At 42.3% G+C, this 26,590-nt stretch overlaps 1 protein-coding gene across 1 annotated transcript in view; it reads left to right on the top strand.

Annotated features, from left to right (window-relative positions):
* Positions 1–26,590, top strand: part of PIEZO2 (piezo type mechanosensitive ion channel component 2) — a 307,830-nt gene that overhangs the window by 261,970 nt on the left and 19,270 nt on the right. Inside the window, exons 34-45 of the mRNA XM_063130557.1 lie at positions 1,459–1,570; positions 2,738–2,803; positions 3,569–3,735; positions 4,200–4,354; positions 9,605–9,775; positions 10,479–10,874; positions 19,022–19,280; positions 21,888–22,070; positions 22,701–22,950; positions 23,290–23,422; positions 24,503–24,650; positions 24,757–24,971. Of these exons, the coding sequence (XP_062986627.1) occupies positions 1,459–1,570; positions 2,738–2,803; positions 3,569–3,735; positions 4,200–4,354; positions 9,605–9,775; positions 10,479–10,874; positions 19,022–19,280; positions 21,888–22,070; positions 22,701–22,950; positions 23,290–23,422; positions 24,503–24,650; positions 24,757–24,971 (2,255 nt within the window). The remainder of the gene's footprint in view (positions 1–1,458; positions 1,571–2,737; positions 2,804–3,568; positions 3,736–4,199; positions 4,355–9,604; positions 9,776–10,478; positions 10,875–19,021; positions 19,281–21,887; positions 22,071–22,700; positions 22,951–23,289; positions 23,423–24,502; positions 24,651–24,756; positions 24,972–26,590) is intronic.

Consider the following 26,590-nt stretch of genomic DNA (forward strand, 5'->3'; position numbering starts at 1 on the left):
TTCCTCCTTAAAACTTTGCTTTAAGGAGGAATAGTTTTGTAACAAAATCTCAGAATAACAAATGCCTAGGAACTCAAAAACAAATGTTAACTTAATAACAACAGCTGAGCTACACTAGTTTGAGCAAATATCGCTATGCAAAGTTATATTTTTCCATGTCGGTTTCTTTAGAGGAATGTTCAGTAAAATATTAAAGGCCTCAAGCTTTAGTTGTGGACTTGGATCCAAAGACCATGAGCAGTGTTCTTGTCCTGGAATTGGGCTTTCCTGCCCATTTCTCTACACTGCAACATCCAGTGCTCCCCAAAAGCCGATTTTGAGGGTCAGGGGAACCCCCGGAATGGTGTGGGATATAGCACAGTGACTGCAGGTAGAGGAAATTGTGAGCCCTACTTTGGTGAGCAGAGTGCCTTTCTGCTTGTGAAAGACACCTCTGGATCCAAGCTATTAAGGCTTTGCAATGTTGCACCGCGTTGTACATTAATTATTACTGAGTTAGTGACCTACAAAAAACCCAGGGAGATCACCACTTGCTGTTTCCCTCATCATTAGTAATTTCCCCATGTTCACAGATCAAAAGCAGATGGTTTATTTTTATGCCCCTCAACGTTTTAAAGATGAGTGTCTTCATAACGCACCAAAGTGATTTCAGTACATCAGAACTGCCATCCATAAACCACATTAAGGCAGCATTTACAGTTTTATCTCCAACGATATGGCCTATTCCAGCTTCCCTGAGACAGTTTGTACATGCTTGTGTTGGGCATGGTGCTATTCTGTTTCTTTTCTCATCCTTTTCCTTTTGCATGTATATATTTGTTTGATCCTCAGCCATAGCTAATGTCTTTCATGGGTGATGCAATGCTAGCTGAAGATGATTTTCATTGTGTAATGAAAATCATGCAGACAAAAGAAACATCTTTGTCTCAAACTGCTATCACACCATACTTACATTTTTGTTCTTTTTATTCATAATGTTGTGTGCTGGAGAAATAAATGCATAATATGTGGTTATGGCATTATAAACTGTTGTATTTTTGTATTAAAAACATATAGTCAGCCAATGCTTTTAGGGATGGCTGAACATTTTACAAACATTGGATTAAACATAAACGTCATATTATATTTGAAATACTCATAATCAGTTGAAGCTGCTTTCAGGAAATGGTTCATGTGTAAACAGTGCTTTAATTTCCAGATTTTAAATCATGGCCTTTGTGGATTCTTACGAAACCCGTAAGAATCCACAACTCTGTTCAAATGTTTTGGTTTGATAAGCAAACACAAACAGCACTAAAAAAACCAACACAAACTTTATTTGAGATAAAGTTTGGAATTGAGAATGTTTGCTTAATCTTCCCAATGTAAACACGTTTATTCAAATCTAGATTCTTTTTTGTGATTTGCATTAACATTTACTTACTCAAGAACTTGAATAAATTGGTTTGTTCCCTCTAGTTTGTTTATCAGGCCTGGATTACAGATCCTAAAACTGCCCTCCGACAGAGGCGCAAAGAGAAGAAAAAGTCTGCTCATGAAGGGAGACAAAGGTGGAAAGGATCTGGGGATGGTATGTATGCTCCTGTAGTGTTCTCAGTTATATCTTGTAAATCATCCGTACAGCCTTTACCCCTCTTTTGGGGAAGGAACATACTGTAGCTCACTGGTAGAGCATGAAGCTTGCATGTAGAAGATTCCAGGTAAAATCTGTAGCCTCTTTAGTTAAAGAGGGATTAGATCAGTAGTTTGCTGGACCAGGAATGAAACAATGTGCCTATGCACTCCCTCCTCCATTTTCCCCTCCCTCTTCCCTCTTGTATTTTAATTCAATACTTCTTGATTTGTTAAACCACTGGCCTGGTTCAGACAACACGCTAAACCATGCTGCTTAACCACAAAATGGTTAAGGGAATGCATTCCCTTAACCATTTTGCGGTTAAGCAGCATGGTTTAGCGTGTTGTCTGAACCAGGCCAGTGTTTCTTCCACATCAGGAGGCTGTGGTTGAGTGATTCCTCCAAACTAGGAGACCAAACCATGGTTTGATCCTGCTTTGTAGAGATCATTCATCTGCAGTTAGCTAGCTTGGCCATCATGGGTAAATGGTTTAACAAACTAGGAAGTATTGAATGAAGGTACAAGAGGGACGGTAGACGGGAAGGTGAGTTGGCAGTCTGCAGGAATAAGGCTAAGCCAGAATCATTATGTACCAAGCTATTGTACATTATACAGTGGAGGGTTATATAACACTGGCAACTCCTGCTAGAGGGATAGAGATGGTGTACACCAGTTGCTGGGGAACATGGGTGGGAGGATGCTATTGTGCTCATATCATGCTTGTGGGCTCCTGGTCAACAGATGGTTGGCCACTGTGCGAAAAGAATGCTAAACTAGACGGACCCTCAGCATGGCTCTCCTTATGTTCATATGAAGATGAGAGGTACACGGATTGGTTTTGTTTTGGAAGGAGAGAGAAAGAAAATAACCAAATCAAATGCTAGTTAATCAAGAAATATATTTAGATGCTGAACTCAGCATTTGCATCAAATAAAGCAAATTAATATCAATCATAGGCTGTTTCCAATTAATATGGGATAATGATATGTTCTATCAGGATGAATTTTTTGGAACCTGAAGGTGACTGAGCTGTACTTAACAGGATAAATCAAGTTCATTTTTATTAAAGAATTATAAATTGCCAGAAACTTTTTCTCACTGCTTTAATATTGATTTATCAGTTGGTATAGATGTGGAGTGTGAAGAAGGAGAGGAACCTGTCAAAAAGAAATCTTCAGATGGACCTGGTAAGCAAAGAAGCAAGAAAGCTATTCTATTACAACAGTAGTAACTGATAACACGGTGCAGCCATGTGTTAAATAAAGGGAAGCTGACAAAATATATGTGATGTAGCATTTGTTGACTGTTGTATATCAGCAGTCATAGAGCTCAGGCTATAGTATTCAAGCCGGAAGGGATAAATCAGTTTGAGTCTGAAGAATTGTGCAGATAAATTAACTTAATACTCTTTCATGTTCAGAGATGCTGCACTTCATAGACATTTTTCATGCCAGCCAACTACATTTTGAGAGTTAAGAGGGATAAAGTGTTTAAAACCAGCTGCTTTTGCATCTTGAAAGCGGTGTCCAGCTGCTTGGAGACTGCTGCAGTATATGGGAAAGAACCATAATATGTAGCTTTTGAAATTGTAACAACAGAATGATAATGGAATGTAAAATCTAAAAAGACTATCATCTGATTAAAGAAATTTTCTTTATAAACAAGGAAAAGACTCTGAGGTCATCTAATAATTACAATAACTAGTAATTGAATTAATATCTCTGGTTCAGATGTTTGGCAGAAATGTTAGATAATCAATGCAATCCAATATATGTCTACTCAAAAATAAGTTCTATTGAGTTCAGTTGAGTTTACTCCCAGATAACTGGGAGGAGGATTGGAGTCAGATAGCAGTAAAAATAGTTATGGGCTAGATTTTCTTAAATTATTCACAAATATTTGCTGCTGTGGTGACTGACGGACTAACCCTTGCTTTTCTTGCTTTTTTCTAGATAACATTATCAAAAGAATATATAATATTTTGAAGTTTACTTGGGTTCTTTTCCTGGCAACAATAGACAGTTTCACAGCTTGGCTCAATTCAATTTCAAGGGAGCACATTGACATTTCCACTGTGCTAAGAATCGAGAGGTGTATGCTTACGAGGGAAATAAAAAAGGTAAAATGGCATGCTCATGACACTTACATGATGGCAATGAATAGGGTTTTGATTTCTGTCCCACCTTGACCTACCTTGTCGTTGCTAGATACTTACAGGGACCCCTACAGCAACCACACTTTTAGCAACCACGTTGTATATTATTATTATTATTATTATTATTATTATTATTATTATTATTATTATTAAAAACTGTTTTGGAAGCATGATGTATACTAACAATGTCTTGGCATTTTTACTTTACGATTGAGGATGGAAAAAAACCTCTTAGGAAAGACACAGAGTACAATGCTTTTGTGCAACTCTTCTGAGATTCCTATGTTTTTCATTGGCTGTACAGCTCTCACCTTTTGCCATCTTGTTCTTCTCTAGATTACTAAAAAATAAAATAAAAATGTTCACACCAGACAATTGACAGAACTCACAGAATAAAAAATGTCCTATTTGGCCTTCTAAATCCTTAGGGGAATGTTCCAACACGAGAGAGTATCCATATGTATTACCATAACCATATGATGAACCTTTCAAGGGAATCAGGATTGGATGAAATTTATGAACCTGGACAGGCGGAGAGGACAGCAAGTCTAGAATCAGCAGCTTCTCGGGATAGTGAATCCAGGTATTTTGTTAAATCACAGTAATTCTATGCATATAGAATACCATCTTCATAAATGTAGCAATACCAGGAAATAAAGTTTAGCTTAAAGTATCTGATAAATGTTGGATCTCATAACTGGTATTAAAACTTCTGTTAACCCACTTGTGACTAGGCAGGGCTTCCACACACAGTCTTCGGGGCGCTCCGAAAGTGCTTCAGGGCGCCCCGAAACTCCTAGTGTAGCAGAAGACATGGAGGAAGAGGCGGAGGCAGCAAAAAGTTCCCAGGGCTTGGCGGCTTCCTTGCCGCCAAGCCCAACTCCCCGCCGGCCTCCTGCTGCCGGCGAAAGAGCCACCCGGGTTGGAGAGCTCGGCGGAAGAAGGCGGGCTCTTCTGCGGAGCTCTCCAACCCGGGTGGCTCTTTCGCCGGCAGCAGGAGGAGGCCGGCAGGGAGTTGGGCTCGGCGGCAAGGAAGCCGCCAAGCCCTGGGAACTTTTTGCCACCGCCACCGCCTCTTCCTCCGTCTCTTCTGACCAGGTAGCTACACTAGGAGTTTCGGGGCGCCCTGAAGCGCTTTCAGGGCGCCCCGAAGACTGTGTGTGGAAGCCCTCTAGGATAGGCTATTCAGCCCCTGGGTTCAAGCCCTTTCTTTTCCTCATGTTAGAAATGTATGACAGTAACAAGATATTTCCATCCTGTCAGCTGTTATTTGTGTTCTTATTTTCTTTCTCTAAGTACAGTTTTAGGGGGTTCATACAACTCCCCACCCCCCAGCCATTGAAAGAACACATGTAGGGGAGCATCAGGCTCCACCCCCACAATCACACACCATAGCCTCAGGTGCTGTTGCCTGGAGCGGAAATGCTTCACCACCTTCTGTATATTGGACAGCATGGGAATATCTCTCTGCATGCTGATGTTCGCAGAGAGAGATCTTCCACATATCATAGAATCATAGAATCATAGAATAGCAGAGTTGGAAGGGGCCTACAAGGCCATTGAGTCCAACCCCCTGCTCAATGCAGGAATCCACCCTAAAGCATCCCTGACAGATGGTTGTCCAGCTGCCTCTTGAAGGCCTCTAGTGTGGGAGAGCCCACAACCTCCCTAGGTAACTGATTCCATTGTCGTACTGCTCTAACAGTCAGGAAGTTTTTCCTGATGTCCAGCCGGAATCTGGCTTGCTTTAACTTGAGCCCATTATTCCGTGTCCTGCACTCTGGGAGGATCGAGAAGAGATCCTGGCCCTCCTCTGTGTGACAACCTTTTAAGTATTTGAAGAGTGCTATCATGTCTCCCCTCAATCGTCTCTTCTCCAGGGTAAACATGCCCAGTTCTTTCAGTCTCTCTTCAGAGGGCTTTGTTTCCAGACCCCTGATCATCCTGGTTGCCCTCCTCTGAACACGCTCCAGCTTGTCTGCGTCCTTCTTGAATTGTGGAGCCCAGAACTGGACGCAATACTCTAGATAAGGCCTAACCAGGGCCAAATAGAGAGGAACCAGTACCTCACATGATTTGGAAGCTATACTTCTATTAATGCAGCCCAAAATGTCATTTGCCTTTCTTGCAGCCATATCGCACTGTTGGCTCATATTCAGCTTGCAATCTACAACAATTCCAAGATCCTTCTCGTTTGTAGTATTGCTGAGCCAAGTATCCCCCATCTTGTAACTGTGCCTTTGGTTTCTATTTCCTAAATGTAGAACTTGGCATTTATCCCTATTAAATTTCATCCTGTTGTTTTCAGCCCAGCACTCCAGCCTATCAAGATCACTTTGAAGTTTGTTTCTGTCTTCCAGGGTATTAGCTATCCCACCCAATTTTGTGTCATCTGCAAATTTGATAAGCGTTCCCTGCACCTCCTCGTTCAAATCATTAATGAAAATGTTGAAGAGCACTGGGCCCAGGACTGATCCCTCCGGTACCCCACTCGTTGCCTCTCCCCAGTTTGAGAAGATTCCATTGATAAGTACTCTTTGAGTCCGATTCTGTAGCCAACTGTGAATCCACCTAATAGTTGTTCCATCTAGCCCACTTTTAGCTAGTTTGTTAATCAGAATGTCATGGGGCACTTTGTCAAAAGCTTTGCTGAAGTCAAGATATATGACATCCACAGCATTCCCACAGTCCACAAGGGAGGTTACCCGATCAAAAAATGAGATCAAATTAGTCTGACAGGACTTGTTCTTGACAAATCCATGTTGGCTTCTAGTGATCACCGCATTGATGTCAAGGTGTTTACAGATTGACTTCTTTATAATCTGCTCCAGAATTTTCCCAGGGATGGATATCAGACTGACTGGTCTGTAGTTCCCAGGTTCCTCCTTTTTGCCCTTTTTGAAGATAGGGACAATGTTAGCCCTCCTCCAGTCATCCGGCACCTCACCCGTCTTCCATGATTTTGCAAAGATAATAGACAAAGGTTCTGAGAGTTCTTCCGCTAGCTCCTTCATTACTCTAGGATGCAGTTCATCGGGCCCTGGAGATTTGAACTCATTCAAGGAAATTAGGTGTTCTTTGACCATTTGTTTATCAATCTCAAACTGTAATCCTGCCCCCTCAACTTCTGTTTCACTTTTTCCAGGGGGGTCAGTTGAACCACCATTTCTTTCCTCTGTCTTTTACTACTCACGTATCTGAAAAAAGCCTTTTTATTGCTTTTAGCATCCCTCGCTAATATCAGCTCATTCTGAGCTTTAGCCTTCCTGACGCCATTTCGGCACTTCTGCGCCACCTGTCTGTACTCTTCTTTTGTAGCCTGGATTGCCGATCTTCTAGTTCCTTCCTCCACTTTCTGTAGGAGAAAGTTATCACCCACACATGTCAGGAAATTCTTGGAAGGGTTTTCTTGGCAGGAATTTCTTGGCAGTATTGGTCTCCCAACAGATATCAGGGTAATTGAAGTCCCCCATCACTACTACATCACACTTCCTTGAAACACTGGCAATTTGTTTCTAAAAAGTTTCGTCTTCGTCTTCTCCTTGATTGGGTGGTCGGTAGTAGACTCCGATTATCATGTTCTTTTTATTCTTTGCCCCATTTATTTTAATCCAGATGCTTTCGATGGGGCTCCCAGTCTGATCTGCCTGTATTTCTGTGCAGGGATAGGTATTTTTAACATATAGTGCAACTCCACCTCCCTTTCTATTTCTTCTGTTCTTTTTGAACAAGTTATATCCTTCAATTGCTATATTCCAGTCATGGGAGTCATCCCACCAAGTTTCAGTTATACCTATCAAGTCGCATTTGCCTTCATGTAATAAGAGTTCAAGTTCATTCTGTTTGTTTCCCATGCTCTGGGCATTAGTATATAGACATCGAAGACCATGTGTTTTATAGTCTGGCTTTGTTCCTACATTGTTGCAGACACTATTTTGGGGCATTATTGGAGCTGTTCTCTGTACTGTGCTGCATTGGCCTTCATCCATTGTTGCCTCGAAGTTTACGTCTCCCACCCCCGTAAGATTCAGTTTAAAGCCCTCCTGATGAAGTTCTTCATGCTGTGGCCGAACACATTCTTTCCAGCCCTTGTGAGGTGCAACCCATCCCTTGCCAGCAGTCCATGAAAAGGGCCTCTCGCCCAATCAGTGTCCATCATATGGAAGAGCTCCACATGCATTGGTCAGTACATGCGAATGGCCAAAAGCATGGACAGCAGCAAACCATTTTTACTGGCCCCGAGTGTGGCAGGAGGCAGGGCTAGCCCACATGGCCTTTTGAACGCTCTTTCAACCTGAGCGTGTGTGACGTTAACCTTCCTTCTCTCAATTTAGGGGAAGGGTATTTATCACCTTCAAATGCTATTCTAACCGGTGTCACAAAAAATGCTTAGCTTTGTATTCTCTTCTGTAATGTTGCCACGCATGTGCTTTTTATACCTGAATAATTTCATTGGGGTGGATCCAGACTTATTCATACTTAAAGGCTACACACCTGGGATGAGGATGATGGATAAAGCAGTGGATACTTGACATTTATTTTTAATCTAATACAATATGAGTGCAGTGTATTAAAATTAACTTTAAACATACTTGACTACATATGCAGGGTGTGTGTGTGTGTGTTTAAAATAGACTTACAGTGCCTCTTTAGTGTACTCCTCCCACTACAACATTTATAGCTATCAGTCTGCTTCATTGGCAGATTAGAGAAATCGAAAGTAATCAAGTAACGCCAGTTTAATGCTTAATGCTGATTTCCAGGCAGTCCTTCTCAACCTTTACCTATATGAAGAAATAACTTTTCATAGATTTCCATGAGACCCTAGTATTCTTTTATCTTTGATTGCCCTAAACATCCTACCCCTCTGGTAAAGTAGAGTAAAGCAACAATTGCTAGCCTCACCATTGGTTCAAATTTACACGTCGTCTCTGTATGTACCTGTCTCGAAAGCATTCTGTCAGAACTTCTTCTTTTCAATTAGTTCTGCATGTTGGTACACTACTTTCCTTCATCTCAAATTTTTGTTTTTACTGAAGTTTAATATGTATTACACTCTTCAGAAACTTGCATTCCAGCAGTGTAATGCTTGAACCTTGTCCCTTCCCTCCCCCCTGTCCCTGGTAATTGTCTGTGTGCATTTCATCAATTGTTTGCTCCATAACCATAATGGTTTTCAGGATCAAGATCCTGGCACGTGCCTCCAGTGTCTTATTTTATTGATAAATGAAAGGAGATATGGGCTTTTACTTACATTCTCATAATAAGCTATGGTACGTTGATTTATATAACTTTTTTGTGTGGGGGGGGAGAAAAACTTATTAAAATGTAATGGAACTTTTAAAGATAATGTTACCATGGCTTAAAGTAAAAAGTTCTGTGTATTTTTTAATGGATAAAATAAATATTTACCAAGTAACATACACAACTTGGATATAAATAGATCATAAATAGTAGGGAAGAAATTGCCCCCCATATTTACATTTTTTAAAACAACAACATATTGTTATCAAAATGGGAACTATCCCAAAGCAGTTTTACTCTGGAGTCATTCAGTCTGAGTTCTGTGATACTTACTCCTCAGTAAGATTACAATCTGCATTGCCATGGTTTCTGATTTACCTACAAATCCTATGTGGTTATCAGAACCATCAGAACTTTGTCCTGAATAAGAACCAGTGTACGCTGGCCCTTAAGAGCTCCCCATCTCCTCTCCATACTTTTCGTCTCTGTGTCTTTGTACTATGCATGGCCAGGCTGCACGTTTACTATTGAACTACGTCAGTACGCTGTTGGTATTTAACACTGTCTTTGTAACTGTTTGCACTGCTAGCTGCTGCACTGAAGCAACCACGCTGTTGTTGTCAAGGCAGTCCACCCTTGATGATTTAGATGGACCAGACCCCATTCCTAAAACAAGTGAGCGTGCGCGACCTAGGCTTCGTAAAATGTACAGCATGGATATGTCCTCCTCATCTGCTGACAGTGGCAGTATAGTGTCAAGGTGCTTAATCCATGCATGCTTTTGTTCACTCATTTACCCTGACCATTGTAAATGTTGGCAATGTGAAAGGCTGCAAGCGTGGAGTGTGCGTATGTGTGTGAGAGAGTGTGTGTATTTGTATGCTGGGGGGTCCAGATTTTGTGAAACCCGTCCCGTGTGTGTTTTATGGGTTATGCAATGCCGTTCGTTCTGGCATCCATTTACAGATGGATTCAATTTTTTCCCCATTATGCAGAAAAATACACAAATAATTCCATAAGGAAGTTTGCAACGTAACATTTAGTATGTAACATTTAGCATATCATCCCCCGTTCCATTCAACTTTTCCCCACGTATATTTTCCAGCATGGCATATGTCTCTGAGAAACTTGAGTAATTTGCATAAATTTTGGGAAAGTAAAAAAAAAATATCCAGAGGTCCGCAGACTTCAGATTCTAGCTAAGACATGGTGACTTCAAATTCTAGTTAAGACAGAAACCTAGTTAATCTCACCACTGACCAAAAAAGAAGAAAAGTTTCACCATGTTTGATGCAGAAGGGGGCAATTTATTCTGAAGAGTAGAAGGGCTGGGGAGGGGGAAACATGCAAATCCCCACGCCCTACGCCCAGACTGTAGTTGAGGATATCTGCATCGGGTTGATCGGCATAACATTTGCAAAATAAGAAATTGACAGCAATTTTCTTCCCCTTGTTCTTGACAGTGAGGCCACCCAAATCACCATGCTGTATTCCCGTCAGGGGACAGCAGAAACCATTGAAGAGGTTGAAGGGGAGGAGCATGAAGAAGAAGGGCCACATGCTGCATCAAGACAGGAGCAAGATATGGAAGATTATTGCATGGATTCTGAAGGAGCTGCATACACATCAGATACCGATATGCCCTCCTATTCTGCTTTGGATGGCATTGCTGAACCCCCTCCTTCATATAGTAAAGCTGTGAGCTTGGAGCTTTTCCCCTTAGATGTTTCCCAAGATGGCTCCTCTGACAAAAACCAAATGATGGTGAGCCCAGATGAAAATCAGTCTGAGAAACCAGAGGATTCGATACTCCCTCCTTTGACACATGAGCTGACTGCAAGTGAACTACTTGTTAACAAGTAAGGACTACTGACCAATTTTCCTACAAACAAACCTATAATGTGAATTAAATGTTCTTCTTCGTGGTCTCTGTGCATCACACAAAATGGGCTCTGCGCCTGCACGGAATCTCGATCGGGAAAAAACTTCTATAGCTGAGGCGTTTTTTGGCGGGAACCCCTCCCCCATGCGCTGAGTGCACATGCGCAAGCTGAGGGGTTCCCGCCCTGAAGCTCAGTTCTCTTTCGACCGCCATTGTGGTGACCTCGTTGGGAAAATTCTCTGTAGAAATAAAATTGTAAGAGGCGTTTTATTCTTCTCTTCTTCTTTCTATCCTTCTCATATTTCTACTTTATTATTATTATTGTTATTTTACAATTTTTTCTTTCCTATTTTTCGCGAAAAGCAAAAACGCCCGTAAAGTAAACTTCCCCCCTCAGACAGACACTCCTGGTGCCTTTTTGTGTTTGGGTGAAGCCCATATTGTCGAGACCTGTCGTTTTTGCCAAGCTTTTTCCAAGCAAACACGACGACACAGGTCAGATAGGCTAAAAGCCCTCCTTTGGAGCAAAGCCTTACAATCAGTCGAAAAACCCTCGACATCAACTTCCAGCACTATGGAACCTGTTGAAACTTCCCCAAAATCTCCTTTATTGGCTCAGGAACAGCAACAGCCGGAGAAACCTGTGACGCCTGGGAGAAGTGTTACACTTTCCATTGCCAAACGATTAGCAAAGAAAGCAAAAAAGGCAAAGCATACTGCCTCAAATCCGGAGGAGTGCAGGAAAAAGAGAAATAAAAAGTCTCTTAAAAAGAGTGTGCCGAACCCTACTCGGCCGTCTTCTCCTCCTCCGATGACTAATATACCGATGTCGACGGGCGATACCGTACAATCTCCCTCGACATCGAGGAATGATCCTTTGCCGCAGACTTCGGCGGCCGAGCCTTCTGCATCGATGCCGATACCGGCACAGCCTCTACCACCACCACCGCCGCTATTGCTGTCGCCTATACCGTCACTAAGGCCACAGTCGGCACACGGCCCGAGGCTAACATCAACGTCTGAAGGGGAAATAAGAGATGTATCTCCAGCCCCCATACCGCCTGGACAGGCGCGACCTGAGGACAGATGTTATAGACACAACTCCCCAGACTCCATGTTTTCGGGTCACTCAGGGAGAGGTCATTACTATTATGATAGACCACTACCATCAACAGAAAGGTCCCGTTCACCACACCGTGACAGATGGGAACGGGATCCTTACAGAGACCAATACTTCAGCAGAGACATGTATTATCAAAGACCTTATGAGGGACAATGGGGTTATTCTCCCCACACCTATTACCCCCGGCAGCCGTATTATGGGGGGCATCCACAAGCTGAACTAGTAGCTGCACCTGCCACTACCATGCCGAATCCTCAATCTAGCCTGGTTGATGCCAGCACACAACCAATGCAACCGCCTGCAACGCTACCTCCCAGTATGCAGACGTTGCAACAACAACCACCACCCATTCATATGCCGGCTCCGAGAGTCGATTCTCCATCGTCACCCCACGACGACTATGAGTCTGATTCGGCATCTTCGTCCTCGGCACGACCATCCATTGCGTCCCCAGATATAGAGGTAGCTCCACAAGGGGGCATCTCTCCATCAGAGGACCTGGGCCATTTTTCGGACCAAATTATTAGAATGGCTCAAGCACTAGGTCTACAGGTCGAACAATCCGCTTCCACTATACAGGATCCAGTCTTCGACTCTATCTCATCTGATACCTCAAAACCAGTGGCCATTCCAATGCTACCAGCCTTACTGGAAACCATTAAACAGTCTTGGAAGTCACCCTCGACAGCCCCACCAACTTCTAAAAGGTTGGAAGGAATGTATAAGGTCCAGAACGCAGATGTTCAGTTCCTCTTCGAGCACCCGCCTCCAAATTCCATCGTCATCGAGGCTGCTCAAGGCAAAAGCAGGCATCAGCATTCCTCACCTGTCGACAAAGAGGGACGTCGTTTAGACCTCCTTGCTCGCAGGTTATATACTTCCTCATCTTTAGGCCTAAAAATCACAAATTACCAAGCAGCAATGTCTGGTTACCAATTACTACTCTGGGACAAGATGGGAAAATTGATGGAGCACCTACCTGAAGACAAAAAGCAATTGGCGAGACTCTTCCACTCCGAAGCATCCCAACTGTCTCGTCAGCAGATACACACTTCCAAGCACCAGGTCGATTGTATAGCCAAAACTCTGATGGGGACCATAGCACTCCGTCGACACGCTTGGCTCCGCTCAGCGGGCCTTTCTCAAGAGGCACGCTCTAGAATAGAGGACTTACCATTTGACGGCATCGGGCTTTTCAATGCCGATACCGACAACTCGCTCGATACCGTACAAAAGGCGAGAACAACTGCTCGCCGTATGGGATTCAGTCAACCCCAACAACAATTTTAACGACGCTGGTCTCGACCACGTTCCTCATATTATACCAACAGACAACAATACCAACAAGTTCAACCTCGTCAACAACCACTACAGCAACAAGCTTTCCAGCCACGTAAGCAGTTCTCAAATTACAGAGGCAGGGCAACCTCTCGCAGGAGTGACGCAGGTTTTAAACGGCGTCTTTGATTCCCTGCCTACACCTGTAAATAATCCCATTACTTTCTTTAATGATAGACTCTCCCACTATTACCATCAATGGGAGACTATCACTACCGACACATGGGTCCTCTCTATAATACAAAGAGGATCCCGCATAGAATTTAAAACCCTCCCTCTTCTCGGTAATGTGAAGATTACACCACCTACAGTACCTCTACTCCAGGAGGTCGACATGCTCCTTAGTAAAGGCGCCATCGAACCCGTTCCATGGAGTCACCTTAAAAAGGGTTTCTACTCTAGGTACTTTACCGTACCGAAAAGAGATGGAGGAATTCGCCCTATTTTGGATTTACGTTTGTTAAATTTACATATCACAACCAAAAAGTTTAGAATGGTTTCTTTGGCTTCTATTATCCCACTATTACTTAAAGGACAATGGTTTGCATCCATTGATCTTCGCGATGCCTACTTCCACATCGCGATGGAGGGCACATACCGAAGATATTTACATTTTATAATTGGCCATAACATCTATCAATACAGAACTCTCCCTTTCGGCTTATCCACGGCCTTTTCATACATTTTGAAAAGACATACTTTTCAAAATGTATGTCTACCATCTGTGCCCACCTTCGTCTCAAGGGTGTAGAAGTTTTTCCCTATCTTGATGATTGCCTTATTGTAGCACCAACAAAACAACAATTTCAAAATTCGATACAAATTACTTGCAGTCTATTATGTAAATTAGGCCTCTATATCAACTATGAAAAATCCCAATTAAACCCCTCACAGGTCATTCAGTTCATCGGGGGGATTCTCGATTCCGTATCCGCCCGAGCCTTCCTACAGGCCTCTCGATGCACACGCATCATCCATCTCGCTCAAACTTTTCGACGTCGACCCCCACATATCGGCGTTCAAAGTACAGCAGTTATTAGGCCTTATGGCCTCCATCACGGCAGTGGTTCAATATGCCCGCCTAAAGATGCGACCACTTCAATCTTGGTTTCTGAAACACTTCAATCCTCAAAAAGACTCAAAAAATCTCTTACTGTACCCTCCGACAAGAGTAAAAGACTCTCTTGTATGGTGGACGGTAATCGACCATCTAACACAGGGAATCCCGTTCAGTCAAGAACAACCAACAAAGATACTGACAACGGATACGTCAATGAATGGTTGGGGCGCACATTTAAGCTCCCTAACTGTCCAGGGCTTATGGTCCAAAAAGGAAGCCAGACAGCACATAAATCTTCTCGAACTGCGAGCAGTTCAAAGAGCTCTCGTTGCGTTCGAATCCCAGATTACAGGACTTTTTATACAGATAACCACAGACAATACCACAGTGGTTTCGTATCTGAACAAGGAGGGTGGCACCAAATTGGAACGTCTTCTAAAGTTGACAATGAAAACCTTCGACTGGTGCATCCCAAGACACGTCACTTTCACTGCCATCCATATTGCCGGCACCGAAAACACACTGGCCGATTTCTTAAGTCGATCCCATCATCTGGCACACGAGTGGCAACTCAGCAAGACTGTAGCCAAATCAATATTCCAATCATGGAACACGCCAGACATCGACCTTTTTGCCACAGAGACAAACAAAATCGTTTACAATTTTTGCAGCCGAGCAGGTCTAGGCAAGAACTCCTTGGGCGACGCCTTCACACTGCAATGGACGAACGCCTTCTTTTACGCGTTTCCTCCTTTTCCCATCATACCCAGACTGATTGCCAAGATAATAGCCAACAAGACCAATTGTATCTTGATCACTCCCTGGTGGCCGAGGCAAACGTGGTTTGCCGCACTCCTACGGTTGTCGAACAGTCGATACAGACAGCTTCCACTGTTACCAACACTGCTGACACAACAACAAGGCAAAATCAGACACCCCAATCTACAAACCCTGAGGTTAACAGCATGGAACATTCAGTTCTCCAATCTGATGTAACTTCCACTCGATTGCAAGACATCCTAGAAGCAGCTAGGAAACCATCCACTCGGAAGTCGTATACACAAAAGTGGACTACCTTTGAGAAATTTGCCAAAGATAACAATTTCAACCCTTTCTCTTCCACCATGGATCAAATTCTCACATTTCTGTTATCCCTCTCAGAAAAGGGCTTATCCACGTCTTCCATACGCATATATCTATCAGCAATATCATCAATCCGGTCCAATATAGAAAATTCAACTGTGTTTTCACATCCTCTATCGAAACGTTTTTTGAAGGGACTCAATAATTTAACTCCACCAATCCGTGCACGTATACCATCCTGGAGCATCTCAGTTGTACTAAATTCATTAACTTCAAAACCGTTCGAACCACTAGCCACAACAGACCTCAGGTTACTCTCCTTTAAAACGGCCTTTTTAATAGCCATTACTACGGCTCGGAGATCGAGTGAGCTTGCAGCTCTCCGTATAGATCCCCCTTACCTAACTTTCCATAGGGATAAGGCCATATTAAGGCCTGACATAGCCTTTCTGCCCAAGGTGGTTTCAGAATTCCATCTGAAACAGGACATTGTTCTTCCTGCGTTTTTTCCTTCTCCATCATCACAGATGGAAATTACCCTCCATACACTGGACGTACAAAGGACTTTAGCTTTTTATAAGCAGCGTACAGAACCTTTTCGCAAGTCCCCCCGTTTGTTTGTCTCCTACTCAGGACAACATAAGGGTATGCCTATTTCATCTCAAAGACTTGCACGATGGATCGTTGAGACTATCAAGTTGGCATACCAACTTGCCAAACTCCCTCTGGACACAAACGTCCAAGCCCATTCTACAAGGGCGATGGCCACCTCGACAGCCTTCGGCAAGGGCATCTCCATCCCTGAACTTTGCCGCGCTGCGACTTGGTCGAAGCCATCGACTTTCGTGAAGCACTATCGCTTGGACACGAGAGCGAGAGCCGACTGCTCTTTCGGGAGGGCTGTTCTTTCATCGATATTGACATAAGGACACCAACCCACCTTCGGTAAGTCAGCTCGCTAATCTCCCATTTTGTGTGATGCACAGAGACCACGAAGAAGAAATGCAGGTTGCTTACCTGTAACTGTAGTTCTTCGAGTGGTCATGTGTGCAGTCACACAACCCAACCTACCATCCCCACTTCGGTGTAATAGGTATAGTACCTTATGTCTTTTCTTAATAACTTTTATATATAGGGGAAGTAACCCTAGGGATATATAGTAGCACTGTTTTTGCTAAAACTTTATTTCAGTATCGACACCTTCATCGATACTAACACCTAATACTACTGTAAGGACACTTGGTTCGGCATCGATGTCTCCATTGATACCGACAGCTTTATTTTTTTACTCGGTTTCGAGACCACAATGTCGGTCTCCAGGAACTGAGCTTCAGGGCGGGAACCCCTCAGCTTGCGCATGCGCACTCAGCGCATGGGGGAGGGGTTCCCGCCAAAAAACGCCTCAGCTATAGTTTTTTCCCGATCGAGACTCCGCGCAGGCGCAGAGCCCATTTTGTGTGACTGCACAGATGACCACTCGAAGAACTACGGTTACAGGTAAGCAACCTGCATTTTTATTATGGTTTGCTTTTGAACCTTATTTTGTGAAATGCCCTGTTTTATTGCAATTCCCTTAAATTAAACTGGTCTTCTCAAATACATCCGTTTTGTACAATTTCATTAAAACTATCTTATTTATTACACTTGTATGGTGTCCCCTGCCCTTTCTTCAGGGGCAGGCATGAGGTTCATAGGTGGCCTCCCATCCACACATTGGCCACACCTAGAATTGCTTAGCTTCATTATCATATCTTCATCATGTGTCTTCAAACCATGAAACTGTTTTGATAACTTTCCATTCCTATTCACCAGTGTAGGACAAAACTGCAGTGGTTGTGAACTTTTTGCACTAATGAGCACTGAGCAGGAACTTCCATGGATTTGTTCTAATTACTTACTGAGGGTGTTTTATATATTGCAAAATTCCTACGTGGAAGGCACATGTCACTGAGAGGGGGGAGTTCACACCACATGACAACCCACCCTGTGAATAAGTTACGTAGTGTGGGTTATTTTCAGAACAACCCATGATGTACCCAACAAACAATCGGGCTCACTGTAGGTTGTTGTCTCATTCCTTCCCCCTCAGTCTAGTAATCCAAGGCCCTGTGTGGCAGAACCCATTTTGTCTGCCCATCCCGTCTACTGTTTTGCTCACAACCCCTTTCAATCCCTGGTTTTGGTTTTGGTTTATTTTTTGGCCTCCGAGATTTGTGCAAATGAAGCTGCAATAGCTTTTTAAATTATTATTTTCAACTCCAGGAATGTGCATAAATGTCTTTGTAATTTTAAATTATTCTTGTAATTTTGGGGGGGAGGGGCAGTTGTGCAAGTGCGACTTGTGGCCTTGCATTTGCCAGACAGCATATAAGCTATATATGACGTATAAGCTATTTTTGACAGCCATTTGACAGTGACGTGTCAGGAAAAGGGGACAAGATCACTGTCTTAGCAAAGTGATCCTCAGGGTTTTAAGTGTTAAACTGATACTTGTGGTTGCCCTGCTTCCATTTCACATTTCGCCATGTCTCCAGGAATTTCTTTAAGAGAGATCTAGGGTCCACCGCCTTTTTGTGACTCCCATCATGGTGCCTGCAGCACTCACGGCTCCGAATGAGAGCTGCAAAAAGGGCTGGACTGCCAAATTAGCCTATATGCAGTCTCGTCTTGTCGGTTTCCTTGTTTCATACTACACTTCATTCCTTTTGACAGCTGAAGCATTCAAGGTCATTGTCAAGGCAAGGTTATATATATTTGACAGCCATCACACTTGTGCAACTGCGAAAAACCGACAAAAATTAATGTTTTTAAAAACTATGCGCATTCCTTGGGCTGATTTTTTAAAATAGTAATAATAATACAGCCCCATTTGCACAAATCTCCCCCCCCCAAAAGGGGGTTGGCAAACAAGTGCCGGCCCATCCAAAGTGCTATTTGGGCAACTGTGGAGGGGCTTTCACTGTGGCAGAGGCAAGAGCACTCAGGAAGTGCAGCTGGGCTTTTTGCCACTTTCTGAGTGGCTCTGTACCCAATTGCCGCAACTCATGGTGGGTTGGCCAGGTTTGGATGACATGCCAATCCGTCGTGGGTTAAACAACCTCAAAACCAAGTCATGGGTTGTCGTGAAAAGTAAGCCATCCTGCAGGAAACAGTACAGGTTAAGATGACACACCAACCCACCCTGTTTTAAATGGCAACCCACAATGAGTTATCATGTCATGTGAATCCAGTCACTATCTTCTGCATGGGTTTTTTGCTGTATGTACATGTGGTATATACGTGATGGGAAATCACAGCTAATTGCAGCTTTCCAGGACAAGTTTTTTTAAAGTAATTGTCTTTGCATTCATCTATATACAATTGTTATAACATGTGACATGGCCCAGAGGTTGAACCTAGGTCAGGGCCATTTGGCTAATGCCCTTTTAAGAAAGGTCTAATTTGTAGAAACTTCAAAACTATTCTACAGTATTTAAGTTATTTACACATCAAATCATATGATCTGACTTTGTTCCCACAGAATGTTTCAAGATGAGGAACTGGATGAGTCAGAAAAATTCTACTCTGATCAACCTCGATTTTTGCTGCTTATTTATGCTTTATATAATACACTTGTAGCCCGTTCAGAAATGGTGTGTTACTTTGTAATTATTCTTAATCACATGATCTCTGCCTCCATGATTACTCTTACGCTTCCTATCCTTATCTTCCTTTGGGCCATGCTCTCCGTCCCGAGGCCTAGCAAGCGTTTTTGGATGACAGCTATAGTCTACACTGAGGTACGTTATCATTCAATAGATGTTGACTATCAGAATCTGTTTTGCTCAGCCCCTCGATGGCCTGGTTCAGACTTCTACTGTTATTTGACTGAGCCTTGAGATTGGAAGCATCTTTTTTAAACCAACCACAATTTGCTGTTATGTACAAGCCAGAGCAAACTGTGGTTTGTTTAGAATACAGTTTATTGAAATGAGTCAAGATCAAATCATGGTCTTCTCCTGGCTCATTTCAATAAACCATAGCTGAAACAAATTGCAGGTCTTGATTTGGATGTAATGACAAACGTAATTAAAACGAGGAAGCAGATGCTTCCAGTCTCCTCCTTGAAGCTGCGTCGGAGGAGGGGGGAAGGCTCAAGCAGACTCACTCCTCTAACACTAAACCAGCCTTTCCCAACCTGGTGCTCAGCAAATATTTTGGACCGACCACCATCATCCCCAGCCTACATGGCCAGTGGTCAGGAATGCTGGGAGTTGTAGTCAAAAACATCTGAAGTGCACCAGTTTCAGGAAGTCTGCACTGATCTATGGTTTAACAGTAATCTGTACGAGAATAGTCTATTTCATCAATGAGGGTAACTGTGAACGTGTAAAGTATGTGGGCTGTAATCATTCCTTTTTAGAGGAATGGTTTGCTTCTTACTCTCGTTATAGTTAATGGGCTTAAAGATATGCAACTGATCACAGAATTCAGTATACAGAACCCATTTCCAGCAATTTAGTGAGCGAAGTCTCTAGCATGAAAATGCAGTTGAACTTCAGTTTAATTAACATCAATGGTATTCTACGCTAAACAATAATGAACATTAAAATAAACACTGTGAAATGGTGTGATAATTATGTTTTGAATAATGGTGGAACTACGTATTATACACTGTTTAAAGAAAGGGGCATTTGTGGGGCAGCAGGCTGCTAACGCCTTCCTTCTTCCAGTTCTGGCCTGCAAATGTTGTTGTTGTTGCTGCTGCCAAAACCACCAGCACAGCCAGAGGCCTTTAAACTTGACTAAATAAAAATGGACAGGAAGCCAACGTGATAAACCTGCTGCACCCAAAACCCTTTCAGGGATTCAGTTCCATGCAAACATACCCGCCCCCCACCCCCACACACAGAGCCTGAAATGGCAGCCCTAATGATGGATTAAGACAGATATTTTAATTTGGCCCTAGTTTCTGCTAATCCTTTTCTCCCAGGATGCGCTAAACTGTTAAGGAGTTAAGCAAGCCAATTCCATCTTTTCTCCCACTCCCACCCCCACCCATTCCTCGTTCCCCCTTTTTTCCTTCTTTCTTCAACTGATATTCTCAACACTCCATAGTCCTTGCTGGGCCTTTCTTGGGTGTGTTTTAACCATTTTTTTAATTAGAAACTAACATTTTGTGTGTGTACCTAGTAAACTGCTTCCTTAGGGTGTCCCTTCAATATGTAGAAGCCATTACCTTAGTAGAAATTACTGTACTTCACTTCCAAACTAATAGACATGGGACCATCCAAATTTAGTAATACAGGGAATGACTATATATTATATGATGATGATATGTCTCATTTTAGAAAATAATCAACAATTTACAGCACCAGTCACAGAGCATTCCAGTTATTACACCTGCATAAATATGTAGGAAGCTAGAATGCATAATACTCACGGTCTATAACTACATGGACACTACAGTAGTTACAGTAGTAATGTACAGTAGTACACTAAATTAATTTTGGGGCGGCAGTTGGAAGAAGTATAGTTTTAAACAGACTGTTTTCACTTAGGGTTATTTTTCTCCCTCTCACAATACTAAAAATGGGGGTCCCTCATTGAAATGGTTGGCAAAACGTTCAGAACAGATGAAAGAAAGTACTACTTCAAACAGTATTTAATTAACTTAGGAATTTGCTGCCACATGATTTTGGATTGTTTTAATGGGTTGGGGGTTTAAAGAAAATCATCAGCCATGCTAGTTAAATGGAACCTCCAGTTTTTTCCTTATTATCAGTTCCTGGGGTCAGGGCCAGCATCAAGGGTAGGCATAGTTAGGCCAGGCCCATGGACAAGAGTCTTCTACAGTTGCTCCTCCTCTCCACGAGGACAACCTGACTGTTCGCCTGCCTCACACTCTAGCCCAGACCACAGTGGTGGTGGTAGTGGTAGTGGTGGTGAAGAGGAGGAGGAGGAGGAGATGCCACTGAACTGCCTACTGGCTCCCTGATGCTCTACCTGTCAAGCAAGCAATTGGTAGCAATGATGAAAAAAGAGGGTGAGGAGCAATAGCAGCTGGTGACAATATCAGCGGTAGACCCATGAAGAGAGAGGGCTCATTGAGGGTGTCTTGCCCAAGGGCCCTCAAAACCTGGCTGCAGTGCAAATGATAAAGGCCCTTATGCTCTGTCTGTAGATTTCCCAGCAGCATCAGCTAGGAAATCCACAGACAGCCTGTGAGAAACTACGTGCTAGGCGAGATGAATCTTTGTCTGGTCCACATCAGCTCTTACACTAGCAATGTTTTTTATGAAAGCTCTGCAATTTTATGGGATTTCCTGTGAGTAATGTAAGGGTACTTTTCATCTCTGTCCATTGATTGGTGCCTGTGTTTGCTTGTTTGTTTGTTTTTTGCACAGGTGACTATAGTTATAAAGTATTTTTTCCAGTTTGGATTCTTCCCTTGGAATAAACAATTAGAATTCACAAAAGATAAACCTTATTTTCCTGCCAATATTATTGGTGTTGAGAAGAAAGAGGGTTATGTGCACTATGACCTTGTTCAACTACTTGCTTTGTTTTTCCACCGATCCATTTTAAAGGTATTTTGGAATTAAATATGTATGCTATTGCTCTTAATTTAGTTTTCTTTTTTCTTTTTAAAGAATTGTAGGGCTGGCAGCATGCGGAACACCCATTATATCTGAATTAGCATTTCCATGTTAGAAATAATGAGATTAAGATTCATGGGGACTTGAGTATGTTATCAGAATACATGAAAAACGTCCATAGCAAAATCAACTCCAGATTCAAAGCTATATGATGTTCTTTCAGCCTTTTATGAGTAGGCTCCACCTGACCATCTGTTTGTGTCCTTAAAACTTTTAGAAAACAGCCCAGGCTTTCATGTTAGTTTGGGCTGATGAGGACACGGACCTAAAATCCATTTTCAATGCCATTCCATGCTCTTCCAGTATAACCAGCCCTATATCTATATTAAGGCTGTGATATCCAAGAAAGACATTTTAGAAATTAAGTCCAGATGCCAGCACCGACATCATTAGAATAGACTATGCCACTAGCCATATTTTTGGAATGTGGTCAACAAAAGGTTAGGAGAACATAGAAGTGGTTGCTTTCTACTAAAAGAAAGAATCTCAAGAATAGCCAGTTTTAAAGTATTATAAATATAACTTTAAAGGTGAAGGTTCCTTAAATCTGTCTCTCTTCAGTGTCATGGATTGTGGGATGAAGAAGACAGAATAGACAACTGCAGCAGTAAAGATGACTCTGATGATGAGTTGGCCGAATTGGACGGGAGAGGCTCTGCTGGCTCTTTGACATCAGTCAATTTGGCAGCATCTGTTGAATCCATTCATGTCCATTTCCCAGAGCAGCAGACAGCCATCCGTAGGAAAAGTTCAAGCAGTGGCTCACAGCTGTCACACAGATCCAGCTACTCCTCTCACCGTTCAAAGAGAGGTATGTGTGACTCTCCAGGTATCCAGACTCTCCAACTGAATGGGGTGTTGTCCTTGTACTTGCCTAGATACTCCTTTCTGATTACCCGGTAAATAAGATTTGAATTGTATTTCTATGATATAGTAGTAGTTATTTCACTTGCAAAGGGTCGTTGTTTGATTTGAATTGTGGGACCCCTGCTATATTTTTAAAGAAAAGCCTGAAAAGTAAGAATTGCTTCTCTCCCCACCCCCTGCCCCCACCCAGTATGAGCCTGCCTGGGATCTTTATCCCACTAAATGTGGGTTCTAAGACTGATGTTTCACTTTGTAATGATTCTTCCCCCAACTATATTTTCAGGAAGTACCAGCACACGAAACAGCAGTCAAAAAGGAAGCAGCGTGTCGAGCATAAAACAAAAATCAAAGAAAGAACTTCTTGTGGAAAAGCTACGAGAACAATTTATCATAGCTAAGACATTTATCATTAAAAAGTGCGTAAACAGATATTTTATCGGATTTAATAAAATAAGAAATTGTGAATGCAGAACAGGCTGCTGTAGTCCAACAGGTGCCTTGTAGTAGCACTGTCCTGGGATCGAAGAGGGGGTCGAGGTTTCCTAGGCAGGAAAAGAAAGAACATCTTTTTCCCTTCATACTCTCATGAAACCTTTCCTTGCTGCACTATATATAGCTACCAATCCTGAGCATTTTATTGCTATAAAGCAGGACGGAGGTTTCTTGAGACTGGGAAAGGGGAAAGATGTCCTTTCCCCCTTTCACACCCTCCTGAAACTTCCCTATTCGGCATGGGAAGGAGAGGTTTTTAACCCCCTAATCCTAATCTCCTCTCCAGGATACCATACACTAGTAGGAGCTTAATCAGGCCAAATTCTCCACCTCTCATTTTCTTTCTTTCTTTCTTTCTTTTCCCTTTTACCCTGAGTGTTGATAGCTCCTGGATGGCAATGAGCATGCTCAATGCTAATCAAGCTGGATTTGAGGGGATCATTTTATTTTTACTTTTTTGTAAAGGGGGGGGGCAAACAATTTTTTTCCTGCACACATGAGGACTTCCCCAAGCATGCAGAAACTGCTATGTTGGGACCTGAAGGTGGCCTCATTTCACTGCTCAGCTGATAGCTACAGGACCACCACATTTGGTGGTTATGGTTATGATGATAACCAGAAACATAGTTGTGTAATGTAGAGTTGAAATATATGTAAGAATGTATGTTATATTTTGATACTTCTTTTGCAGTTTGAAATCCGTCTCATACTGCACTAGAAATGACATGTTGAACTTTGTATAATGAGTATGTAGGGTCAGGGGGACTGATGGGAAGGTGTACTTCTGTCTTAGTCTTTTTCTATGCTCCTCTTCTTCCACATGAAGTCTTGTAGGCTTCTTTGCTTGCCTTAGATTAAATGTCCTAGACTCTAAGTTCTAGAGCATTCTGTATACCTTGGGAATGGAAAGGACATTGACTCGCGCCAGACAGAGACACCTCCAGAAAGTGCATGTTTCTTTTGAAGTTATTTTGTAAGTAAGACTGTATTTTCTGTTATTTCAGGACAATTCAAGTATATGTGCCCATCAAACAGTTTTTCTACAATCTTATCCACCCAGATTACAGTGCTGTGACAGATGTTTATGTTCTGATGTTCCTTGCCGATACTGTGGACTTCATTATCATTGTGTTTGGATTCTGGGCTTTTGGGGTAGGTTAGAAGGAGTTTGATGTGTTTGGATGAATCTGCCATAAAAGACAGATAGTTAAGAGATTTTCCTCCCTGTGCCTTATTTCCCCTATTTCTCTCTCTCCAGAAACACTCAGCAGCAGCAGATATTACCTCTTCATTATCGGAGGACCAAGTGCCAGAAGCATTCTTAGTGATGGTGCTAATTCAGTTTGGAACGATGGTAGTAGATCGAGCACTGTATCTGAGAAAGACTGTCATGGGAAAAGTTATCTTCCAGGTCATCCTTGTTTTTGGTATACACTTTTGGATGTTCTTTATCTTGCCCGGCGTGACAGAGAGGTAAAAAAAACACCCTTTTAATTTAGCAATATTACCTCTGTTGCTTTAAAAAGCTGATCAATCCATGTACGACTAGGAAAGATATACTTGTGATCCCAAGAAAAGGATCTGCTGTGGTGATATTGAACAAAGAAATGAAAAGACCAGCCAATGATATGTATCAACAGGAGTGGGCGGTCTTGCCTCATTTGGATCACGCATGATGTTTTCATTCTTTGAAAGTTGGTTAAAAACATGTTTTAACCAATTGCATAGGCCAGAGGTAGGCTGATGTCATGCTTGCCTGGTCCGTTGTTGTTGTTGTTGTTGTTGTTGTTGTTAGTCCACCAATGTATGTTACATTTACAGTGTAACAATGAAAGCATAATGTGAAGTGTCCTTGAGCTTGTATTCTTGCTTAAGAACATATGAAAGGGCTTTGCTAACTCATATCAAGGTCTATCCAGTTCAGGATTCTTGGCAAAAAACAAAGCAGGTGATCGGGGATCTACTGGAAATTGGCTAGTGGTCTAATAGACAACTGCAATAAACTAGAGTCTACCTTCTGTCCAAACCTGACATATACTTCAAGAAAGAATTATCTACCAAGAACGTTCATAGAATGTAATTAAGATTCTCTGGTATACCCTAGGCTAATAGATGAAGTTTCTAAAACAGGAGCAATAAACTTATGGAATTATGAAGCATCTATAAAGGGAGCAATAAGATTTGATATGGACCCAAACACAATATTAATAATGTGATGGGTGTCTAGGTTGTGTGATGTCACCATAGTCTTTGCACTCACGGTAGATGTGGTTATGAAACAGGAAATAAAACATATTGTGGAAGTTATAAAGTAGGCTAATAGAGATATAACAGTTGACATCATAAGAGTTGACATTTGCTCACATAGGATAAGAAGATAATCCATGTGAATTATTGGGGGAAATGGTAAGGGCAAAAATAGGAACACAAAATCAGTAGCAGATAGGAAGACAATTATCAAAATAGAAGAAAGACGGTGTAATGGAAATGTGACCATAACTGAGAATAGATGAATGAATGGTGTATGGCCAGGCACCTGCCTTGTGACCTCCATAAACAGGTTTCATGTTGTCCCTGAAGCTCTCCAGACCTAAAGCCAGCTGGCAGCAGGTAGCACATGGATTGTGGTGATGAAAAGATGGTATCATGAGTACTGACAGCTGCTGGTAGCATGGATCAGCTCTGTCACCAAATACAACTACCCAGAGGGAGGCCCTGAGGAGACGATATAGGAAGTCCCATAACCACATGATATTTAGATTGTACTTCTTTATCTGTTGAAAGTTAAAAAAAAGAAAAAAGAAAGATTTAGAGTTCTTTGACCAAGGTCAAATTATATCTGGTACAGGACTTGCTATCAACATTATATTTACTTATAGCTGCTCCAACATACTGTGTAGATAGATGTTCAGGAATCCATTAAATCCCTGAATAGAATACTACTAGTTTACGTCTTCAGTCAAAAGTTTAATAAGGAGTAAGCAGTCTTTGAACTAAACAGATTTTACTCTTACCTGTTTTAGTTTTATAACTGTAACATATTATTTTAGTTCTATTTTATGTTTTTGATTATGTATGTGAGTGGCCTTGGG

This window comes from Elgaria multicarinata, chromosome 7 (assembly GCF_023053635.1).
Source record: "Elgaria multicarinata webbii isolate HBS135686 ecotype San Diego chromosome 7, rElgMul1.1.pri, whole genome shotgun sequence".
NCBI lineage: Eukaryota > Metazoa > Chordata > Lepidosauria > Squamata > Anguidae > Elgaria > Elgaria multicarinata.